Below are 21,066 nucleotides of genomic sequence, written 5' to 3'. Positions count from 1 at the left end.
CTTTTATATGCAGAGATAGCAGGAACTGCAGATGCTGGAGAATCTGATATAGCAAGGTGTACGGTTGGATGAACACAGCAGGCCAAGTAGCAGAAGAGAAAGAAAGCTGACGTTTCAGGTCTAGACCTTTCTTCAGAAATGGGGAAGAGGAAGGAGATTCTGAAATAAATAGGGCCGGGGGTGGGGGGGAGGCGGATGAAGGATAGATAAAAGGAGCAGATAGGTGGAGAGGAGATGGAGCCAGTAAAGGTGAGTGTAGGTGGGTAGTTAGGACGGGGGTTAGTCAGTCCAGGGAAGGTCACGGGGGCGGGGATGAGGCTGGTGGGGGTGGGGGTTGAGGTGGGAGGAGTAGATAGGTGGGAGAAAGGACAGACATGTTAGGGAGGTGGGGGACGAGCTGGGCTGGTTTGGAGATGCGGTCAGGGGTGGGGAGATTTTGAACCTCCTTTATCGATCTTCCATCTGCCTCCTCCTCTATTTATTTCAGAATGCCCTTCCTCTCCCCCATTTCTGCAGAAAGATCTAGACCCAAAACGTTAGCTTTCCTGCTCCTGATGCTGCTTGGCCTGCTGTGTTCATCCAGCTCTACACCTGGTTATCTCTGCTTTTATGTGCAAGCGTTTTACATTTTGCATCAACTTCTTTCTACTGTATAGCACAAGATATCATCCCAATATAGTGCTTCAGCTAATACAGAAGCTAACATGGTCAAGTGAACTCCAGTGATGCAGATTAACACACAAAGATTAGAAATGGGGATGCTTTGCACCAACTTTAAGGGCATAAAACAAGTTTCAACCGAGATACCCTGCACCAAATCTACAGAGGAGCTGGACATAATATTAAAGTCATGGCTCATTTTGTAAGATGTGTCACAAGTCAGCTAAAGCAATGCTTGAACCCCTTGAATAATGTTTCCTGAGGTTTGGAAAAAGTCCTTATTTCAAATCAATGAGTCATTTATGAGCAGGCAGTAGACCTTCCCATTCAGGATTCACCAGTGGCTCTCTTGTTTTAGACCTTAACTTACATTTGTGACCATAGGTTTCCTGTGACACTACAAGGAGCAGAATACTCACCTAACTTGCCATGTGTGAGTTTGTCCATCGTGGCCTGCTCCTATCACTGCTGTGGGACTTATCAGGCGGCTAACACCCAAGGCCTGCACAGGTACCAGCTGCCTTTGGGTGGGTGTCCAGTTTCCTACCATAGGAAGAATTAGGCCCAGGGCTCATACTTCAAGTTTCAGGTTTATCCTGGTGTCAAGATAATTTCCTGTACTTAACTCATAGCAGCAGTTTTCAATGTCTCCCCCTAAATATTCGCCAAGCCGTTTCAAATCAACTGCAGCAAGAGAAATGCTGCCCTTTAATTGTTTATCTTTACATTTTAAAATTAATATGAACATAAGAGTCAGGGCATAGAATTCAGAGGAACAACACAAGGGGTTGCTGTTCATCTTGTCTCAGCTAGATCCTGAATCATTCACCATCTATTTTCCATGAAGTAGTGTGCATTTTAACAATTGGCTCTTTCCAGAGAAAGAGATACACCAAAATAGTAACAGCAATCAGATAAAAATTATTTCCTGGACATCTTATTTAGTTCGTATATGTAAACTAGGCATTAAGTTAACTTTGCCTCAGTTTCCTTTTATTGAAGCATAACATTTTGAAATAAAAAGGTCACAAAATGCATACCAGTTGTCACTTTCTTCAGATTTGAGTATATATCCACAAATCGTACTTTGTATTCTACCACACAACCTTTTCCATAATCTGCTTTCAATTGCACTTACTTTAACATTAGCTAACAGTATTTTATGTGGAACCTTGTAATAGCTTTCAATAGTTATTCTCGTGCTCAGCTCCACCACCAAGAGAAACATCTCTCGCAAATTTTTTTTCCCTAAGATCCTAAATAGGAACCTCAATTAAATCAGTCCTCTATCTTCTGTATTCCAGGAAGTACAAGCCTTGTTTATGTAATTTATTGATTTATATCAAAAGAAGCTATATCTATACACCTTTCCTAGTTTATTACTTTAGTTATTTGCTCAAAATTTTAATTAGGTTTGTTGAACATTATCTATCATTTACGAACTGCTTTTGGCTCTAATGATCTTAACTTTCTCTTGCTGCTCAGTCACTATTCTTATAAGATTCTAACAACCTTCCCACAGTATGTGTATAGCAGGCCAGCAAAATTTTTGAACAAATGAATACACATGTCTCTTTATATTGACTTATCTTGCATTTTCTACTACAAGCCAGGGAGAATAGCTTCAGTCACAAACCTCTCCTCAACTATTATCGCTGCTTTCATCAGGGATGGACCGTTGTAGGATTGAGACACACTGGGTTTTCCTTATTTTCCCAAGATCAAATTATTCAGTCCAATGAAATTTTCCATCTAGCAGTTAAGTTGAGAAATAATTTCACAAACCAAAACAGAGTTCCAAGTAATGGCTGGAGCCCAGATAATCTCATTCTCAAATGATGTCTTCATACAGTTTTTACAATTTTCTAACTTGGAAGAATGCCTATACAACTCCTCAGTCGACTCCAGCATGTATGTGAACTCCTTTTTATTTGTCTGCTTTACACAAAAGTAATGCATGTGAAATCTACACCATAATGAGAGTGGTGAATTAATCAATTCGGTAAACGGGTGGGGCATCTACTCCATTTGCAGTGAAATCCTAAATCTGGAAGTAAGAGATAACAGGGTGTAGAGTTGGATGAACACAGCAGGCTAAGCAGCAAAAGGGCAGGTAGGCTGATTTTTCAAGCCTAGACCCTTCTTCAGCTCCTTTGATGCTGCTTGGCCTGCTGTGTTCATCCAGCTTGACACCTTGTTATCTCAGATTCTCCAGCATCTGCAGTTCCTACTATCTCAATCACTTTGTAAGCAAGCCAGCTTTCTGCTGACAGACTCTTTGTCTATATAAACAAGGCTCCTGAGGAAAATGTTGCAGCAAAACATTCTACAGAAGTCTGGGCATGGCCTCCCATTTAGCCACTATGGAGGCCACAAGTGGGTTATAAATCCTGAGTGTCAACACAATGGTTCTTCACACTGCTCACTGGGACGCTAGAATACCTTGCAGAGTGCAAGGTGGCTGGCTGTGTTCCTTCTGCTAACTGCAAGAACACACCTCTAATTCTAATGGAATGCAGCATCCATCTTTGGGGCAAAGCAACATGGCAATCTCAATAGGCAAAGTTTATGCTTTGAAACTTCAGAACCAAACAAACAATCTGGGTCCTGTCCGCCTGAATTCACAATGCTCTATTGAAAAAAAAACCACGTCACTGAAGGACGAGCAAACCAGTGGTGGTAATTTGCTCATAGCTAGGAAAGGACATCGACCCAATCGTGAACATCACAAACACCACCCTGGTCTTCCACTTGGCAATTTAGCAAAATTCCAGAGACTAAATATATTTTGCTCCTCCCACCTTTGAACTCATCAATCTCTCCACAAGTATGTGCATAGCTCTAGGTTACAATGCAATGTTCTCCTGCTACAAGCAGAGTCATCATGAAGTAGAATGGCCTCAAATGCGTTTCAAATATTTAGATTCATGTGCAAGTAGAAAACAGATTTAACATTTAAAAGATGATCCCAGGCTACAAAGTTAGAAAAATTTAATCCATGCTGCTCCCAAAATTTTAAAGAAAGGTCAAGAAACGTTTTGCTGCAGACAAAACAGCTCGAGTTTAAAAGGATTGAAACATGTAGTATAATTCCTTAAAAATTAAACTGAAAGCGTTGGCTTAGCAACTAAGGTACAATGTTTAGTATAACTGTTTCTACATTTTGGTATTATGTTGAAGATTCCTGCTGGAATTTGAAATTAATCAACTCTATACACTATGAATTTTATTATACCAATTTTTACACAGCAAAAGTGCAAGTATAAACTATCACCTCCACTAAAAATGTGTGATGCAAATTTCAAAGAATTATGCACCCCTTGGTCTCTCTGTTCTACAACAATCCACAAGACCCTACCATTAACTAAGTCCTGCCTTTGTTCATCTTACCAAAATGCGACACCTCGCATTTATCTAAATTCAACTCCATCTGCCACTCCTCAGTCCATTGGCCCAAATGATCAAGATCCTTTTGTAATCTTAGATAACGATCACTATTTACTATATCATCAATTTTGGTGTCATTTGCAAACCCATTCTTCGTCTCCTCCTCATCTAAATCATTTATATAAAATGACGAACAACAGTGGAGCAAGCAGCGACCTCTGAGGAACAGCACTGGTCACAGGCCTCCAGTCCAAAAAACAACTCACTTAACACTCTCCTCTGTCTCCTATCGTCAAGTCAACTTTGTATCCAATTTGCACGCTCTCCCTGTGTCCCATGTTACCTAACTTTACTAACCGGTCTACCACGTGCAACCTTGTCAAAGGCCTTAGAAAAGCCCATGTAGACAATGTCGATCGCTCTGTTCTCATCTGTCTTCTTGGTCACCTCCTCAAAAAACTCAATCAAGGTTGAGAGACACGATTTCCCATGAACAACGTCATGCTGACTATCCCTAATCAGTCTTTGCTTCCCTAAATACATATAAATTCTGTCTCTCAGAATCCCCTCCAACAATTATCTACCACTGACATCAGACTCAGTAGTCTATGGCTCCCAAGCTTCTCCGTGTAGCCTCTCTTAAATAAAGGCACAACATTAGCCACTCTCCAGTCCTCTGGCAACTCACCCATGGCTGTTGATAATTCTGCTGAGGCCCTGCAGTTTCTTCCCTAGCTTGACATAATATCCTACCGTATGCTTGATAAAGGTCCCAGAGATTTTTCAAAACAAATAAAGAAATGGAAATGCTGGAAATCTGAAACAAAAATAGCAACTGCTAGAAAATCTTAGCAGGTCTAGCAGTTTCTCCACTGAATCCTTCGTGTAGAAACAGGTCATTTTGGACCAACAAGTCTGTACTGACCCTCTGAAGAACATCCCACCCAATCCCTGTAACCCTGTATTTCTCATGGATGATCATCAAACTCACATCCCTGAACACTATGGATAATTTAGCATGGCCAACCCATGCACAACCTGCACATCTCTGGACTGTGGGAGGAAACTGGAGCACCTGAAAAACCCATGCAGATATGGGGAGAACATGCAAATTCCACTCAGACACCTGAGAGTGGAATCAAACCCAGGTCACTGGTGCTGAGAGGTAACAGTGCTAACCACTGAGTCACCATGCCTCCCTGTGGCAAGAAATCAGATTTAATGTTTCGGGTCCAGTGACTCTCCTTAAGAACTCCAGAGATTTATCTACCTTTACCCTTTTTAAAATCTCCAGCACTTGCTCTTCTGCAATGTGGACTGTTTTCAAGACATCAATATTTATTTCCCCAAACTCCCTTGCCTCCATGTCTTTCTCAACGGTAAATACCAAAGCAAAAATATTCACTTAGCATCTCTCTCAACACCTGTGGCTCAACACATTGACGGCCTTGTTGATTTTTAAAGGGCACTATTCTCTTCCGAGCTGCTCTTTGCCCTTAATATACTTGTAGAAACTGGTTTGATTATCCTTAACCTTATCTGCCAAGGCCATCTCATTCACTTCCTGTTCTCCTGATTTCTCTCTTAAGAAAGCCCCCCCCTCTCCTTATACTCAAGAGATTCACTTGATTCCAGTTGACTATACCTTCTATATGCAACCTTATTCTTGACCACAGCCGCAATTTATTTATTCATCCACTGTTCCCCACCTCTACCAGCTTTCCCCTTCACTCTCACAGGAACATGGTCTTTGAACACTTGTTATCTCAGTTTTGTAAGCTTTCCACTTGCCAGTTGTTCCTTTGCCTATGAACAATCTACTCTAATCAACTTTTGAAAGCTCCTGTTTTATACATCAAAATTGGCCTTATCCCAAAACACAACTTTCTGACAAGGTCTATCCTTTTCCATAACACTTTAAACAATAGAATTATGATCACTGATCCTAAAGTGCTCCCCCACTAGCTCTTCAGTCACTTGCCCTGCCTTATTTCCCAAGAAAAGATCAAGTCATGAAATGTGGACATTGTTGGCTAGCAGCGTTTATTGCCCACCCCTACGTGCCCTTGCTAAGGGGGCACTGAGCTGCCTTCTTGAAACACTGTAATCCACCTCTTGTAGGCTGACCCACAATGCTCTTTGGGAGGGAATTCCAGGATTTTATTTTTTTTTAAAGCAATACCTCCATGCCGCCTCCTTTACATTTTGTCTGTCCTTCCTAAAGATGGAATACCCTTGTATGATCAGTTCCCAAGGTGGCCTGGATTGAAGGGCCTCGGCAATCACAATTTTATCAAATCCATATACAGCTGGTCTTACTGTTAATGTCTTTTTTTTTGCAAATGCTCCTGCATTGAGATATAGTACCTTTAGACACTTTTCTTAAAAAAAGGCCTTTTTTGCACTGCCGCTCTATTTCCTGCTAGCCCTGGTTTCCTTTGCCTTCTAGTTTTCTACTTTTCGACATTTCACTTCCTTGTTTGTTTTCCCGCTCTGGTCCCCAGCCCCCTTGCCATTCTAGTGTAAACCTACTAAGAACGTAGTAGCAGATAAGGGGAAACTCGTCCACCAAGTCCAGAACGCATCTGCCCCAGTATTGTCCCAATGTCACAAGAATTTAACATCACCCCTCCAGATATACATTCTAACAGTCTTTTGTCCCATTTCTGATCTCACAAGCACATGGCAGAAGGAACAAACCCAAGCTTACAACTGGAGTCTTGAAGAAGGGTAATACCCAAAACATTGACTGCGCCATTCCTCCAAATGCTGCCTGGCCCCTCAGTTTTCTTCCTGTTTGTCTACCTTGAATTCCAGCATTGGCAGTCTTTTTTTGTCTCATTACTATCCGAGGTCCTGCTTTACAACTTATTTCCTTGCTCTCTATTTGTTGCATGCAGGACCTCATTACTTTTGTTTTGTTACTGTTTTTCTACTCCCTTCAAAAACATCCTGCAACTGCTCAATGACATTCTTGATCCTGTCAGCAGGAGGCAATATAACAACTTGATGTCATGTTTATGGTCAGAAATATTGATTGGTTTCCCTTACAATAAAGTTTCCTATCACTACTACTGTCTCATTATTTTTCCTGCCTCTGTGTAGTGAGCTGCTCAAGGCACCTCAGCCAAATGTTGGGCCAAACATGGGCAAAAGAGTTGAACTCCAGAGATGATGTGTGTTTGACGCATTTGATGAAGCAAGGCATCAAGGAGTCCTAGCAAAACTATGAGCAGTGGGAATGGCGGAGGTGGTGAGGGGGACCTCTCCACTTGTTAGGGGTCATACACTGCAGAGAGGAGGATGGCTGAGATTGTCGGAAGTCAATCACCTTTGTGCTGGTACAACACAACAAGAGTTCTTCAGGAAATTCACCAAACCTCCTTAGACTGCTCCTTGCAAATTCACAACCACACCATCCGGAAGAACAGTGTAGCAGATAAATAGAATACCACTACCTGAGAGTCTCCCTCCAAGCTGCTCACCATCCTGACAATCATCATTCCTTCACTGTTGCGGTGTCAAAGTTGTGGAAGTACTCCCTGACACATTGTGGGTCAACCTACACTATACGGACTGCAAAGAGGAACCCTACTGCCACCTTCTCAAGGGCAAACTGGTCCAATCAGCAACTCCCAAAATGCCATGAATGATTAGCAAAAAAATGATCAACGATGGACTGCAGCTTAGAAAACCCAGAAATTGAAAGCTTTTTAGGACAGTCTTCGTCAAGGCTGGCCTGGGGGTCAAAAAACAGACAGTTTGTCACCTAAAAAAGGATACTGGGGCAGTTCAGGGAAGCTCAGTTACATTGGCCTTGCCATTCAGCTGGCGAAGCTTCTAGGCCTGGAATGTTTGATTGAAAATCGGTGGAGTATTAAAGGGTTGAGAAAGTCTAACATTCTCATGTTGCAAATATCGATCTTAGAACATCACAGTTCCCATGTCAGAATTGGGGAAAAGCAGTAAAGTTGACCTTTAATGCGATAGTATTGGGGAATAGATGAAGCTTTGCTTTGCTGTGTGCGCTTAAAAAATCTTTCAAACTGCTCAGATAGTGTGGGCTTTTTTCCTTCTGTGTGATTTACTGGTGTTTTATTGTTAAACAGAATCTGGGGCCCTGGGTGTCTACGTTTAAGTGACAGCTACCACATTAAATATAAAGTAAACATGTTGCATCTATCATGGTGTAGAGCTGGATGAACCCAGCAGGTCAAGCACATCATAAGAGCGGGAAGGGTGAAGTTTCAGGCCTAGACCCTTCATCAGAAATGGGGAGGGAGGAGGGTAACCTCTTCAGGGTAGGCATCCTTAGAAGAGGCTTCGCAGTGGGGTTAAAATTGTGTCAGAGATAATAGGAACGGCAGATGCTGGAGAATCCAAGATAACAAGGTCTAGGCCCTTGAAGGTCAGCATTCCTGCTCGACCTGCTGTGTTCATCCAGCTCTACACCTTGTTATCTCGGATTCTCCAGCATCTGCAGTTCCTATTATCTATGTTGCATCTATCAAGCTAGATTTCATTACAGGATCAGACATGCCCAGTGGTAACATCAACTGGGATCATAACAAAACAAAGTCACTCTTGGACCGCTTTGCAGAACACCTACGCTTGTTTCACAACAAACAACTGCACCTCCCAGTCGTGAACCATTTCAACTCTCCCTCCCATTCCTGAGACATGTCCATCCTGGGCCTCCTGCAGTACCACAACGATGCCACCCGAAGGTTGCAGGAACAGCACCTCATATTCCGCTTGGGAACCCTGCAGCCTAATGGTATCAATGTGGATTTCACCAGCTTCAAAATCTCCCCTTCCCCCACTGCATCCCAAAACCAGCCCAGCTCGTCCCCTTGTCCATCCTCTCCAGATTGGCCTATTCTCTCCCTACCTATCTTCTCCTCTCTTGATCTTTGGTCCACCTCCCCCTCTCCCTATTTATTTCAGAATCCTCTCCCCATCCCCCTTTTCTGGTCAAGGGTCTAGGCCCGAAGCATCAGCTTTTGTGCTCCTAAGCTTGGCCTGTGTTCATCCAGCCCCACACTTCGGTATCTTCACTCAGCAACAGTTCTTTCACGTGCAATGAGTCACGATGTTGCAAAATCTGACCAAAGCTGCTAATTTGCTGTTACATAAATAAAGTCTCGAGAAAGTAGCATTCCACTTTGGTCAGCCTACTTAATAAATAAACCTATTATATGAAGGAATTGCAAGAAGACTTCCAAATTAGTCTTTCTTTAACAACCAAATGTCTGGGATTCTAAATAAAAAGCCAATGCCATATTTTGCAAATAACTTTAGAATTGGCTACAAACCACAGGCTAGACAAGAAAGAAAGAAACACTGAGTAATTCCAACCCAAAAAAAAACTAGAAGTTAATTTATGAAATTTGCTATGCAGAAAGCAGTTAAAATGTTTGTGTAAGGAAGTGAGAAAACAAGATAGTCATTAAAACAGCACAGCTTGCTTCGAGCAATATATGTGTGTTCCAAAGCACTAACATAGTTACTGGCAAATCGTATTACTTTCACTGAGCCCCGCACTATTAGCATCCCGGGGGTTACGATCGACCAGAAACTGAACTAAATAATGTTGATACAAGAGCAGGTCAGAGGCTGGGAATTCTGTGGCAAGTAACTCATCTCTAGACTCAACAAAGCCTGCCCTGCCAGTTACAAAGCACAAGTCAGGAGTATGATCAATACATTTGACTTGCTTGGATGGGTGTAGTTCCAACAGTAATTAGAAGTTTGACATTATTTGATTGGTAACCCCATCAACCACAGAAGTGTGGACCAACCACAGATGAACTGCAAAAAAATCACCAAGAATTCTTTATCATCATCTTCCAAATCAGTGACCTTTACCATTTACAAGGACAAAGGCAGCAGAAACCATCACCTCAAAGTTCCCCACCAAGTGAAAAACAATCTTGACTTGGAACCATATAGTCGTTCCACCACTTGGAATCTCAAAATCTTGGAACTCACTCTCTTAACGGCATTACTTTTAACAGATGTACATACACTACGTGGACTGCAGTAGCTTTAGAAGGCAGCTCATCACTACTTCCTGCAGAAGAATTAGGGATGGAACAGTAAATACTGGCCTGGCCCAAAATGTCCACATTCCATGAAGTTGAAGCTTCTAGAAACCATTATTTGTGAGAGAGTTAGTAGTCACATGGAAAAAGGCACATTCGTTAGGAAAATTCAGCATCGATTTTTGATTAACTTTAACTAATTAACTGGAGTTTTCTCTTGAAGAGGTAACAAAGGCTCGACAAGAGTAATGCTGTTGATGTGATAATGCAAGGATTTCTAAAGGCATTTGATACAGTGCCACACAATAGACTTGTCATGAATGTTCTAGGTCATGGTAACAGAGAGATACAGATACAAGATTGTTTGACCAATAGGAAATAGAGCATGATGGTCAAATGATATTTTTCAGGCTTCAAGGACCTTTATAGAGGAGCTCCCTAGGGGTCAAAATTGGGATCCTTGTCTTTTCCTGATGTACATTAATAACGTGGATCTTGGCGTGCAAGGAACAATTTCAATTTTTTGCAAATGACACTAAACTTGTAAGAATTATAAACTGTGAGGAAGACGGTGTGGAACTCCAAAATGATATTGGCAAGTTGATGGAATAGGCGGACAGGTGGCAGACGATGCTCGATGCAGTGAAGTGTGAGGTGACGCACTTCAGTTAGAAGCTCATTTGAAGTTAATACAAGGAAGAGGTGGTACAGGAGAATAGGGATTTGACGTATACATGTCCTGCCAACTTCAATGATCTGTGCAAGTGGAGTGAGCAGTTAATAAAGCATACTGCATTTTCAGATTTATTCGAAGGGGCATAGGGGAGTACAAGAGCATAGATCACTGTTGGGCTATTGCGTATAGTTACGAGTGCCAGAGATGCACATTCTCATGTCTGCGTGCTCCAGTTTACTCCCACAGTGCAAAGATGTGCAGGCTAGGTGGACTGGCTATGCTAAATTGCCCCGTAGTGTTCAGGGATGCGTAGATAGGTGGGTTACAGGGGGATGGGCCTGGGTGAGATGCTCTGAGGGTCAGTGTGGACTTATTGGTCCGAAGGGTCTGTTTCCACACTGTAGGGATTCCATGATCTATGATCTGTAATAGGAAAGGTGTGAATGTGTCAGAAACAATGCACAAATACGGTTCCAGAAATGAGAAGCTTTAGTTACGAGGACAGTTTGAAGTAATTGGAACTACTCTCCTGGTAAAGGAGGCGACCAGGAGATTTGACAGAGGTTTACAAAATCACAACTGACCAGAATGGAGTTGATAGGGGGATACATTTCGTAAAAATAATTAAGGGCATAGATTTAAATTGATGAGCAACAGAAGTAAGGGTGATGTGAGAATTTTTCTTCCCCCAACTCAGCAAGTAGTTAGTGTATGGAATGCACTACCTGGGAGTGTGGCAGATGAAAAGTAGGTAGCTCAATGCGCTGTTTACTAGCCGGTTTGCCCTGTACATTTTGTTTTTAAAAACATTAACTCCTGGAACGTGGACATCACTGGCTAGGGCAAAATTTATTGCCCATCTCCAGTTGCCTTCTTGAACTGCCGCAGTTCCTTTCACTTAGGTAGAAACACAAATGCCAGTGTTCTGCTCATCTCTCAAATGAAATCTTCATTCCTCTATCTTAAATGTTCACCTGACTGTTCATCATACTCTGCAATGTCATTTAATTGCTGAAACAGCCCACCAGTTAATCCCCAGCTTAACTCTGAATTTGCATCCACACTGACTTTGTTTCACTCCCTCTGCAAAATGCAGGGTCAGGTGGCTCAGTTCATGGGACATAAAGTGTGGAGCTGAATGAACACAGCAGACCAAGCAGCATCTTAGGAGCAAGCTTTTGTGGTCCGAAGATGCTGCTTGGCCTGTTGTGTTCATCCAGCTCCACACTTTGTTGTCTCGGATTATCCAGCATCTGCAGTTCCCATTATCTCAGTTCATTGGACTGTTGATTTGAGATTCAGAGTGAGGACAAAAGAATGGGTTCATTGCCCACACTAGCTGGGTTACCATGACAGTTACACTTGCTTAACCTTGCCTGAGATAACGTAATTTCTGCAGTCAAAAACCAAACATCTGAAGTTTGTGATGGGGACAGCACTTTCAAAAAACAGATGGATGCACAGGATAGTAGGAACTGCAGATGCTGGAGAATCTGAGATAACAAGGTGTAGAGCTGGATGAACACAGCAGACCAAGCAGCAGAGGAGTAGCAAAGCTGACGTTTCGGTCTAGACCCTTCTTCTGGGGTCTGAAGGAGGGTCTAGGCCCGAAATGTCAGTTTTTTGCTCCTCTGATGCTGCTTAGCCTGCTGTGTTCATCCAGCTCTACACCTTGTTATCTTGGATGCACAGAATCATGCACTTTGGAAGAGAGAGGGAAACAAAAAAGTGCCCACATGCACGAGTAAGAGTGCACGTGCACAAAGCTGCACATGAGAATGAGTGCATGTTTGGTTAAGGAGAGAGATTTCTCCTGCATGCAGACTTAAAGATAAATTGAAAACAAAAAGGAGGCAGGCAGAAAAACTTGAACTGTGAAAATTGAGAGAGAGGAATCCACTCAAGAAACACCAATAACAAGATGATAAATTGCAAAACAATAGTAAAAATGCTTCTCATTAGAAAGGGAATCTTGCCTCAGGGTAAAGACCTGGTACAAGTAACTTTCTTTAAACTTAAATATGAAAGCCACACAGTCATGGCAATATTTCTCCGATTTTTGTCCCAAACAGCAGGGCACCAATCACACAAATCTGACAGCAAGACTTCCCTTTCCAACTCTGGTTTAAGAAAATGATCTACATGTTAACATTTGGTAGAGGTTTCAGCATATGTAAAACATTCATTACCTTTGGCTTTCACATTACTATACCTTTCCAAGACAAGCACTGCAGATAGTGGAGACTTCTGTCCATAATTCATTTTCATTGATGGTAAAAGAAAACAAATTGGTGCTTTCCAACTATATAGGAATGGTCTTTGTAGACAATTACCTTTTATTGGCTTAATGGAATTGATCATCAAATGTCAAAAATCACATCCCAATGATAATAAATGATGGACAACTAATGAGATGCATTTACCATTAAACCATTGAATCCACATTCTTTAAAACATGTGTTGATGCAGTAGAATTGTCAAGGAAGAACAACTTTAAAATTTAAGTGCTGTTTTAAAAAAAAATTCTTTGTCTACAGCACAAAGATTCTGGCTTGCCTGTGCTTTTTGTAAGTTTAACCAACTAAATAATTTTGAGCACATTAAGGTTTCCCCATTACTTGGGAACGTTGCACTAACAACAGCCTAAAAACACTTTAAAAATCCAGCCTCACCTTATAGAAACGCCGTAATAAGTGGACACTTTCTTCCCTTGCCCCCTGTAGAAAAGAATGAAAAATTGTAGAGCAGCAGAAATAAAGGAACAACGAACGAAAGCACAATCAGATTAATCAATGCAGAGAACATCCCACCCAAGGTGGATTACAACCAAGATGCAAATGAAAACAGGTATGGATCAAAAAATCTCTAACCTTGAGTTCTTGCTGCCATTTCTGGGCAGCTTATACCAATGTAAATATAGACACCGTGATTTGCAATAAGGATGCAATCAGATTGGTGGATTTGAGTCCCCACTAACTGTCAGAGGCGGTCAGAATAGCTAAGGGCTAAAAAGCCACGTAAACATTAACATACATGCCCTTTTCCACTCGGACAGTCAAGTGCATTTATTGCTGCTTTTCACTTACTGATGAGTCGACTGAAGGAACAGGTTCTCCAAGACAATATGCTTAAATGGGTTAGTCCAACAGAGGTACACAAACAGTTCATATAAGCTTTTCCTACATCTCAATTTCATCTCTATTTGGTACAATCTCAATGGAAATGAATCAAATAATCAAGTTCACAAATCCATAAAACATGCCACTGCAGTGTAGGCTCATATCAAGTCACTCCAGTATTTCCAATGAGCATGAGCACTGAAACTCAGTGTCAGTGAAAAGCAAACTGAGGTGCTACCAGGCTGATGGTCCCATGTTGTATAAGAGTTAAGGGGAAATGCAGATGCTGGTGAATCCGAGATAACAAAGTGTGGGGCTGGATGAAGGGTCTAGACCCGAAACATCAGCTTTTGTGGTCCTCTGATGCCGCTTGGCCTGCTGTGCTCATCCAGCTCTACACCTTGTTATCTCGGATTCTCCACACTTGGTTATCTATGATGGTCCCATGTTGAATAGTTTGGGGACTTAAATCTGTGTACAACTATTTACATTGTTTACACTAATTGTGTACTTAAGCAATCTATATCAGCTTCTGAAATGAATCTCCATAAATTAAGATTACTCTAGCAAACACTCCAGCAAATAGTCTTTGCCAAAAGCATTAAACAAAGTATGCCAAACCATCCCTGTACTCTATTATGCCACTCAGTAGGATTCATGATCTTCCTGGTAACCAAAAGCTGCTGAAATCAAGCCTTGTCAAGGAACATAAGCCACAAGCAGATCGATGAGTTGGAACCTACTCAGCCACTAAAGGCACCTTACAACCCCCAACCCTCACTGACATTTCAGTCTGCCCCAAATACACCTGCCATGTCAATGAATGCCCAAAGAAACATTATTCCATGTCCAGACCGATAAGCTCACTAATGTTTCACCCACTCATATGCTAATTTATGATAACACAATACAAAGTTGGTTTGACTACACTACTCTGCACCTTGAATTGATGGGTGGAGCATTTGCATGCAGAGACAGGAGCAATATCCAGTAAGATGGAGGAGTATGACCCTCCAGCTAGAGCTCCTCTGCTCCGCCTGTTCTTTTTCCTTTACTCTAACCCCTCTCTCACCCCATCTCTCAGCCTCAGACACCCTGATGAGTTGCAGGAAATGCAGGAGACAGTGTCAAGGACATTCTCAACCTTGACCTGTCAGTCCTCCCTGGACTGGTCTATCCCCTCCCTAACTCCCCTCTACTGGATCCACCTCCACCTCTTTGACCTGACTCCTCTCCAGCTGTCTTCTCCTTTATCCATCTTCTATCCACCTCCCCTTCTCTCCCTATTTATTTCAGAACCCCCTTCCCCTCCCCCATTTCTGAAGAAAGGTCTAGACCCGAAATGTCAGCTTTCCTGCTCGGCCTGTGTTCATCCAGCTCCATGCCTTGTTGTCTCAGATTCTCCAGCATCTGCAGTGCCTACTATCTCTGAAATAATTCAGTCTATTTTGGCTTGTCCCTTTCCCCTTCAAAGTGTTGTTCACAGTTCGCTTTGCACCTTAAGATGTGACATACCATGGGTCTCCTTCATTTACATCTACAACCTTTTATCAGCCCTGCATCGTGTTCATGACATTCCTGATAATGGTGGTGTCTAGAACTTGCTGCTTAATTTGAGATAGCAACCCATTTAAAAAGGAACGTGAATCTGCATTAGAAATGCTGTAACAGATTAGTAGCTGGAAAGTGGGATTAGAGTGGTTTATTCAGCTCGCCCAGACACTCTCCAATAACTTGCTTCTGTGCCATAACTTCACTATGGTACTGGAAGAGCTAGCTAAGATCAAAGGTAATTTATCTGGTCTGGATTGCTTACATCCCAGATTTCAAAGGGAAGAGGGAAGTGAAGATATAGGAAGAGCCTCAACTCCACTTTCATGTCTTTTCCTCTTTTGTTAGTCAAACCTGTATAAAAGAGTGACTGGAGAGGCCTGCACCCTGAGTGCAGCATGTGAGTTATCATTCAGTGAAGGGGAAGGGGAAGGGGAATTGCTGCCTCCTTCTCAAACTGCCTGCATCAACTGGGAGGTCCCTCTCCCCCAGCTTTCTTTCTCCATGCCTCCCATATGACAAAAGGTGCAAAAAAAAGGCAGCCAGCGCATGGGACCAATGCCATCTGAAAATTCCCCTCCAAGCCACACACCATCTTGACTTGGAAATGTGCTGCTGCACTTGCATTTTCTTTTCTGGGTCAAAATTTTCCTTAGCTAGCAGCACTGACAGCACATTTGCTGCAGCTACTGCAGCAGCTGTAGTATTCAGGTCATGTCTCACTTCTCAAAGGGAACTGGGGATGGACAATATGTCACCAATGCTCACGTCATCAATTAGTAAAAGAAAATTGCCTTGACTCTAGCAGTTGCAAAAGGAGTCAAGTCATCGTTTAGAACAATGAATTCTCATTTCAATGGCTCTCGCCCCACAACTCTCTCACTGAGACGGAATGTGACTGTTTTCACAAATAAAACTTTGTAGCAGCCCACAAAAGGTCAAAACCAAGTAAAACTGCATCGCACAGTCACACCTACGAAATCCATAACTTCTGTCTGCATGCTCACTTCAGTAGTGATAAGAACATTGAGGTAAAATTTCCACCATGTTGCACGGTCTCCCAGCATGATTCACCCAAAATTCAAGAGAAACAAATTTCTAATGCAAGTCACACCCAGAACTAAACAAACATCCATAATTTTTAGCACTTGTTCAAAAGACAACAGTGGAAGGTGGCTCTGTCTACATAGGTGATCACGTCTCATTTTATTTATCACAATGGCAAGATGGTACTAAAATCAAGCTTTTTTAAAAAATATAGATTTAAGTATTCAGAGGCTTTGCTTAAAATTTATTTGATATACAGTTAGTAAACTGATGAATCAAACATGTTATTGAGCCATTTACTAAAAAGTCAGTTTCAAATATCCAAAATTGGATGCTCACAGGTGGCGCAGTTGATGTGTTTATTAAAAATGCTTATATTTGGGGTAAGAGAGATAATTGGAATTGCAGATGCTGGAGAATCCGAGATAATGTGGTGTGGAGCTGGAAGAACACAGCAAGCCAAGCAGCATCTTAGGAGCAGGAAAGCTTTCGTTTCAGGCCTAGACCTTTTCTAAAGGAGGGTCTAGGCCTGAAACATCAGCTTTCCTGCTCGGCCTGCTGTGTTCATCTAACCCCATACCTTGTTACCCCTATATTTGTAGTAAATCTATTTTCATCTGTATTGTATTAATAAAACTGCACAATACTGCTGTCATTAAACACATGGAACCCACATAATTGGGCTATCCCAAAAAGACTTGAAAGGACAAAAGCTACTCTGGTGGTGGTGGTGGTGGTGGGGAGGGGGTCTTTTTTAAAAGAAAACATAACAGTCCACACAGGATAAATTCTGTCTCTGAGATTTGATGCCTAAATGGTCTTATCCCAAGAGTAGTTTCTTAGCCTCTACAGATACAGAGTGACAAACTCCTCCATTTTACTGAAAGTAGTTGCAGTATTTACAATAACCAGAGGGAGGATGTGATGAGTGGAGTACTATAGGAGTTCGTGCTGGGGAGTCAAGGCATTTTACGATTTCTATCAATGACTTTTATGAAAGGAACAAAGGCACATAGTAGCTAAATTTGCAGGCGACAAATATTGACAGTGGGCAAAAATTCTGGCAGATGGAATAAACTGCAGGTAAATTGAAAAACCAGAGTACTACATAAAAGGACAATAACTGAGGAAATCCCAGCTGTGAAAGGATTTACGTATCCTACTGCATGAGTCACAAAGTTAGTACGCATGTAAACAGAAGACCAATGGGATACTATCTTTTACTATGAGGAATTGAACGTACAAGTTGCAACATTATGCTTTCGTGATACAAGGCATCGGCAAGGCCGCATCTTAAATACCCTAACTTTGCTCTCCATATTTAAGAAAGGTTGATAATACTTTGGAGGCAGTTCAGAAGTTCACTACATTGATACCTGGGAGGAGTGTATTGTCTATGATGAATGGATGAAAAACTGGGCTAGTTTCTACTGTAATTTAGAAAAGAAAGAAGCTACTTGGTTAAAGTGCATAGATTCATGTATGCTATTGACAAGATAGACGTGGGAAGGATGTTTCCTGCTGTGGGAGCTTCCAGAACGGGGGCATTGTTTTCAAATTAAGGGTCACCATTTTGGGAGAGAGATGAGCATTGTTTTCAGAGGGTTGAGATACTGTGGAACACATTGCCTGAAAGCAGTGGAAATGGTGCTCTTGAACAGTTTTAAAGCGGAGATAGCTTCCCGTTAGACAATGGATCTCATTGCATGATTTACTTCTACCCCTAATTGTTATGTTTACATCATATAAATATAAAGATGTTTGCAAATATGTCACAGTAGCAAATGGGGAAAATGGTGAAAAGGCAAGATTAGTGGTTCTTCGCTTCAATGTGCAAGTGTTGAAAACAAAACAAATGGAGTAGTAGGTGTTAATGGGTGTGATCTTATAGTCATTACAGAGCCATAATTAGAAGGCCATCAAAGCTGGGAACAAAATATTGAGGGGTGAGAGATTTCTTTGAAGGGTCAGGCAGGAATAAATGAGTAGTAACATGGTACTTAAAGCTTGAGATAGAAGAAGAAAGATAGTAAGAAATAACAAAGGGTGGAGTACACTGGTGGGGACAGTATATAGGCCCCCACCCCATCATTAGCTTATACTGCAGGACCGAGTTTAAAACAAGAGATTATGAGAACACACCAAATTTGGCAATAAATTAATCATGGGTGACTTTGGTTGCCATGCAGTTTGAGAAATTCACTCTGGCAGAGATAGCGACAAAGAATAATTCAGAGTATTTGAGACAGATTCCTCAAACAATGTGTCATGGATCCAACTAAGGATTAGACTATTTTGGATCTGGTAAAGTGTCTCCAGGCAGTTGAAAAGAACTCAGAGCAAAACGGTGTCATGACATGGTAAAATTTAGCATTCAGTGTGAGAGTGAGAAACTTGGGTTGGAAATAGCTAAACTTAAATCAAGGTAATTATATGGTAATGTGGGACGAGGATAGAGTTAGCTGGAATAGACTATGAATTGAGGAGTTTAGAAGAAAAATCAGTGGAAGAAAATGATGGCAATCATTGATGAAAATAATTCATGACTCACCAAGATATATACCAGCAAACAAGGACAGGACTCTAGGAAGGGAATAAACCAATAACAATTAACTTTAGAAGTTACAGATAAAGATGAAATTGAAAGAAAAACACAATGTGACAAAGATTTGTGGTAAACCAGAGGATTGAGTAAGTTTTCAAAGCAGAACATGGCCAAAAGAATAAATCAAGAGGGGGGATAAAAAACCAAGGATAAACTTGGAAGTAATACCAAGTCAGAATGCAAGAGTAACGACAAATATATTTATTAAAAAGCCTAAATGAACATGGCCCCTTTAGGGAACATAAGATTCCCTGGAAAAAATAATAACTGGCAACCAGGAAAGGGCAGAGGCATTTAATAAATACTTTCTGTAAGAGAAGTCACTACTAACATTCCAAAATTTAAAAAAAAAATCTAGGGTCAAGGGGGAATATGGGAGGAGATAAAACAAGAACTATTGGTAGAAATAAAAAATACCAGGGAAAATATGGAGCAAAAAGGCTAATAGGTCTCCTGGAATCTCCATGGATTGTAACCTAGGATATTAAAAGTAGTGGATACAAGGATAGTGGATGCACTGGCAGCAATCTTCCAAGATTCCTTGGACTCTGGGAAGGTTCTGGATGATTGAAGGATTGCTGATCTAACACCCTTACTTAAAAATGGAAGGTCTCTACTATTAAAGTTATAATACAAAGCATTTAAAGATATATAACATAATCCACCTGAGTCAATATGATTTAGTGAAGGACATCATGTCTGACAAATTTATTTGAAATCTTTGAAGAGGTAACAAGCAGGATAGATAAGCAGAGGGGACCAGTGAATGTCATACATTTGGATTCCTGAAAGGCACTTTATAAAAGTTCCGCCCACTTAAGATAGAACCATTGATGCTGGGGTAGTATATTAGCATGGATAGAGGACTGGCTAACCAACAGGCAACAGAGTTGGTATAGAAGATTTTTCAGTATGGCAACCTGTTACTCGTAGAGTGCCACAGGCTGCTGGCCTTTATTTCAAAAGGAATGGACTATAAAAATAGAGAGAGGCCTTGTGAAAACTATACAAAGCATCTGTAAGACCTCAGGCAGGATACTGGTACAATTTTGGTCCTATACGCAAGGGAAGATATGCTGGCATGAACGCAGATGGCTGTACTGGCACCTGCTCCAGGCACACAACAGTAAACTTGTGGAATCTTTCACTGCAGAGGGCAAGTTGTTAAGTTCATTCAAGGCGAACACAGACAGATATTTAGGCAGTCAAGAAATCAAGAATACATGACATAAGGCAGGCAAGTTGATTTAAGGATGATCAGATCAGCCATGAGCTCATTAAATGGCAGAGTAGACTCAATGGGCCAAATAACTTACTTTTGTTCTTGCATTTTAAGGTCGTCAGTGATGTCAGTCCAAGATGTTTATTTAGAGATTGGTTTGCATTATTTCCTAGAAGGTTTTATGGATGTAATTGTGCAAAACAGTGAGCAGAAACCTAAGCCATAAAAATCGATGCAGATAACTCAGGTAATTTAGAAAGCAATTTGCACCCAGCTTGCCAATTGCACTCAAAGTTGAAATTCTATTCCATTATATTTCTCAAAAGGAATGCTTAACAGATTGTCCTATTAATTCATATACTTTCATCAAGTAGTTGTTAAAGTGGCATTGTTGATCTAGATTTTGATTACATGTACAGTATTAGGAAGACAGCTGTACTACAAAAATCAATTCCACGGCTGTGCTAGAAATCTATTAATGGTGTGCATTGCAACCATTAATATGCATTTTTCCTCGCCTTCTCAGCAAAGGAGTAAGTACAACATTCATTAGTTTGTGATGAAGTGCAACTAGATTCAGCTGAACTAACCAGAGTGGTGGACAAAATTAATTTGCATTCAAAAATCAGGATGACACAGATGCCCGTACAACACTGGCAATCAAAGAAATGCAACTGTTATTGTAACATGATGTTAACCACTTGCTACACCAGACAGTGAACATCAAATGACATGAACGCAGGGAATAGGAGACA

The 21,066-nt window shown here is 41.3% G+C and overlaps 1 protein-coding gene across 4 annotated transcripts in view; it reads right to left on the bottom strand.

Annotated features, from left to right (window-relative positions):
- Positions 1–21,066, bottom strand: part of clec16a (C-type lectin domain containing 16A) — a 247,517-nt gene that overhangs the window by 105,927 nt on the left and 120,524 nt on the right. For all 4 annotated transcript variants that reach the window (XM_048552334.2, XM_059654137.1, XM_059654139.1 and 1 more), the window contains one exon: positions 13,440–13,484. In XM_048552334.2, the coding sequence (XP_048408291.2) occupies positions 13,440–13,484 (45 nt within the window). The remainder of the gene's footprint in view (positions 1–13,439; positions 13,485–21,066) is intronic.

This window comes from Stegostoma tigrinum, chromosome 23 (assembly GCF_030684315.1).
Source record: "Stegostoma tigrinum isolate sSteTig4 chromosome 23, sSteTig4.hap1, whole genome shotgun sequence".
Lineage (NCBI taxonomy): Eukaryota > Metazoa > Chordata > Chondrichthyes > Orectolobiformes > Stegostomatidae > Stegostoma > Stegostoma tigrinum.
This window is presented reverse-complemented; position numbering and strand designations above follow the sequence as displayed.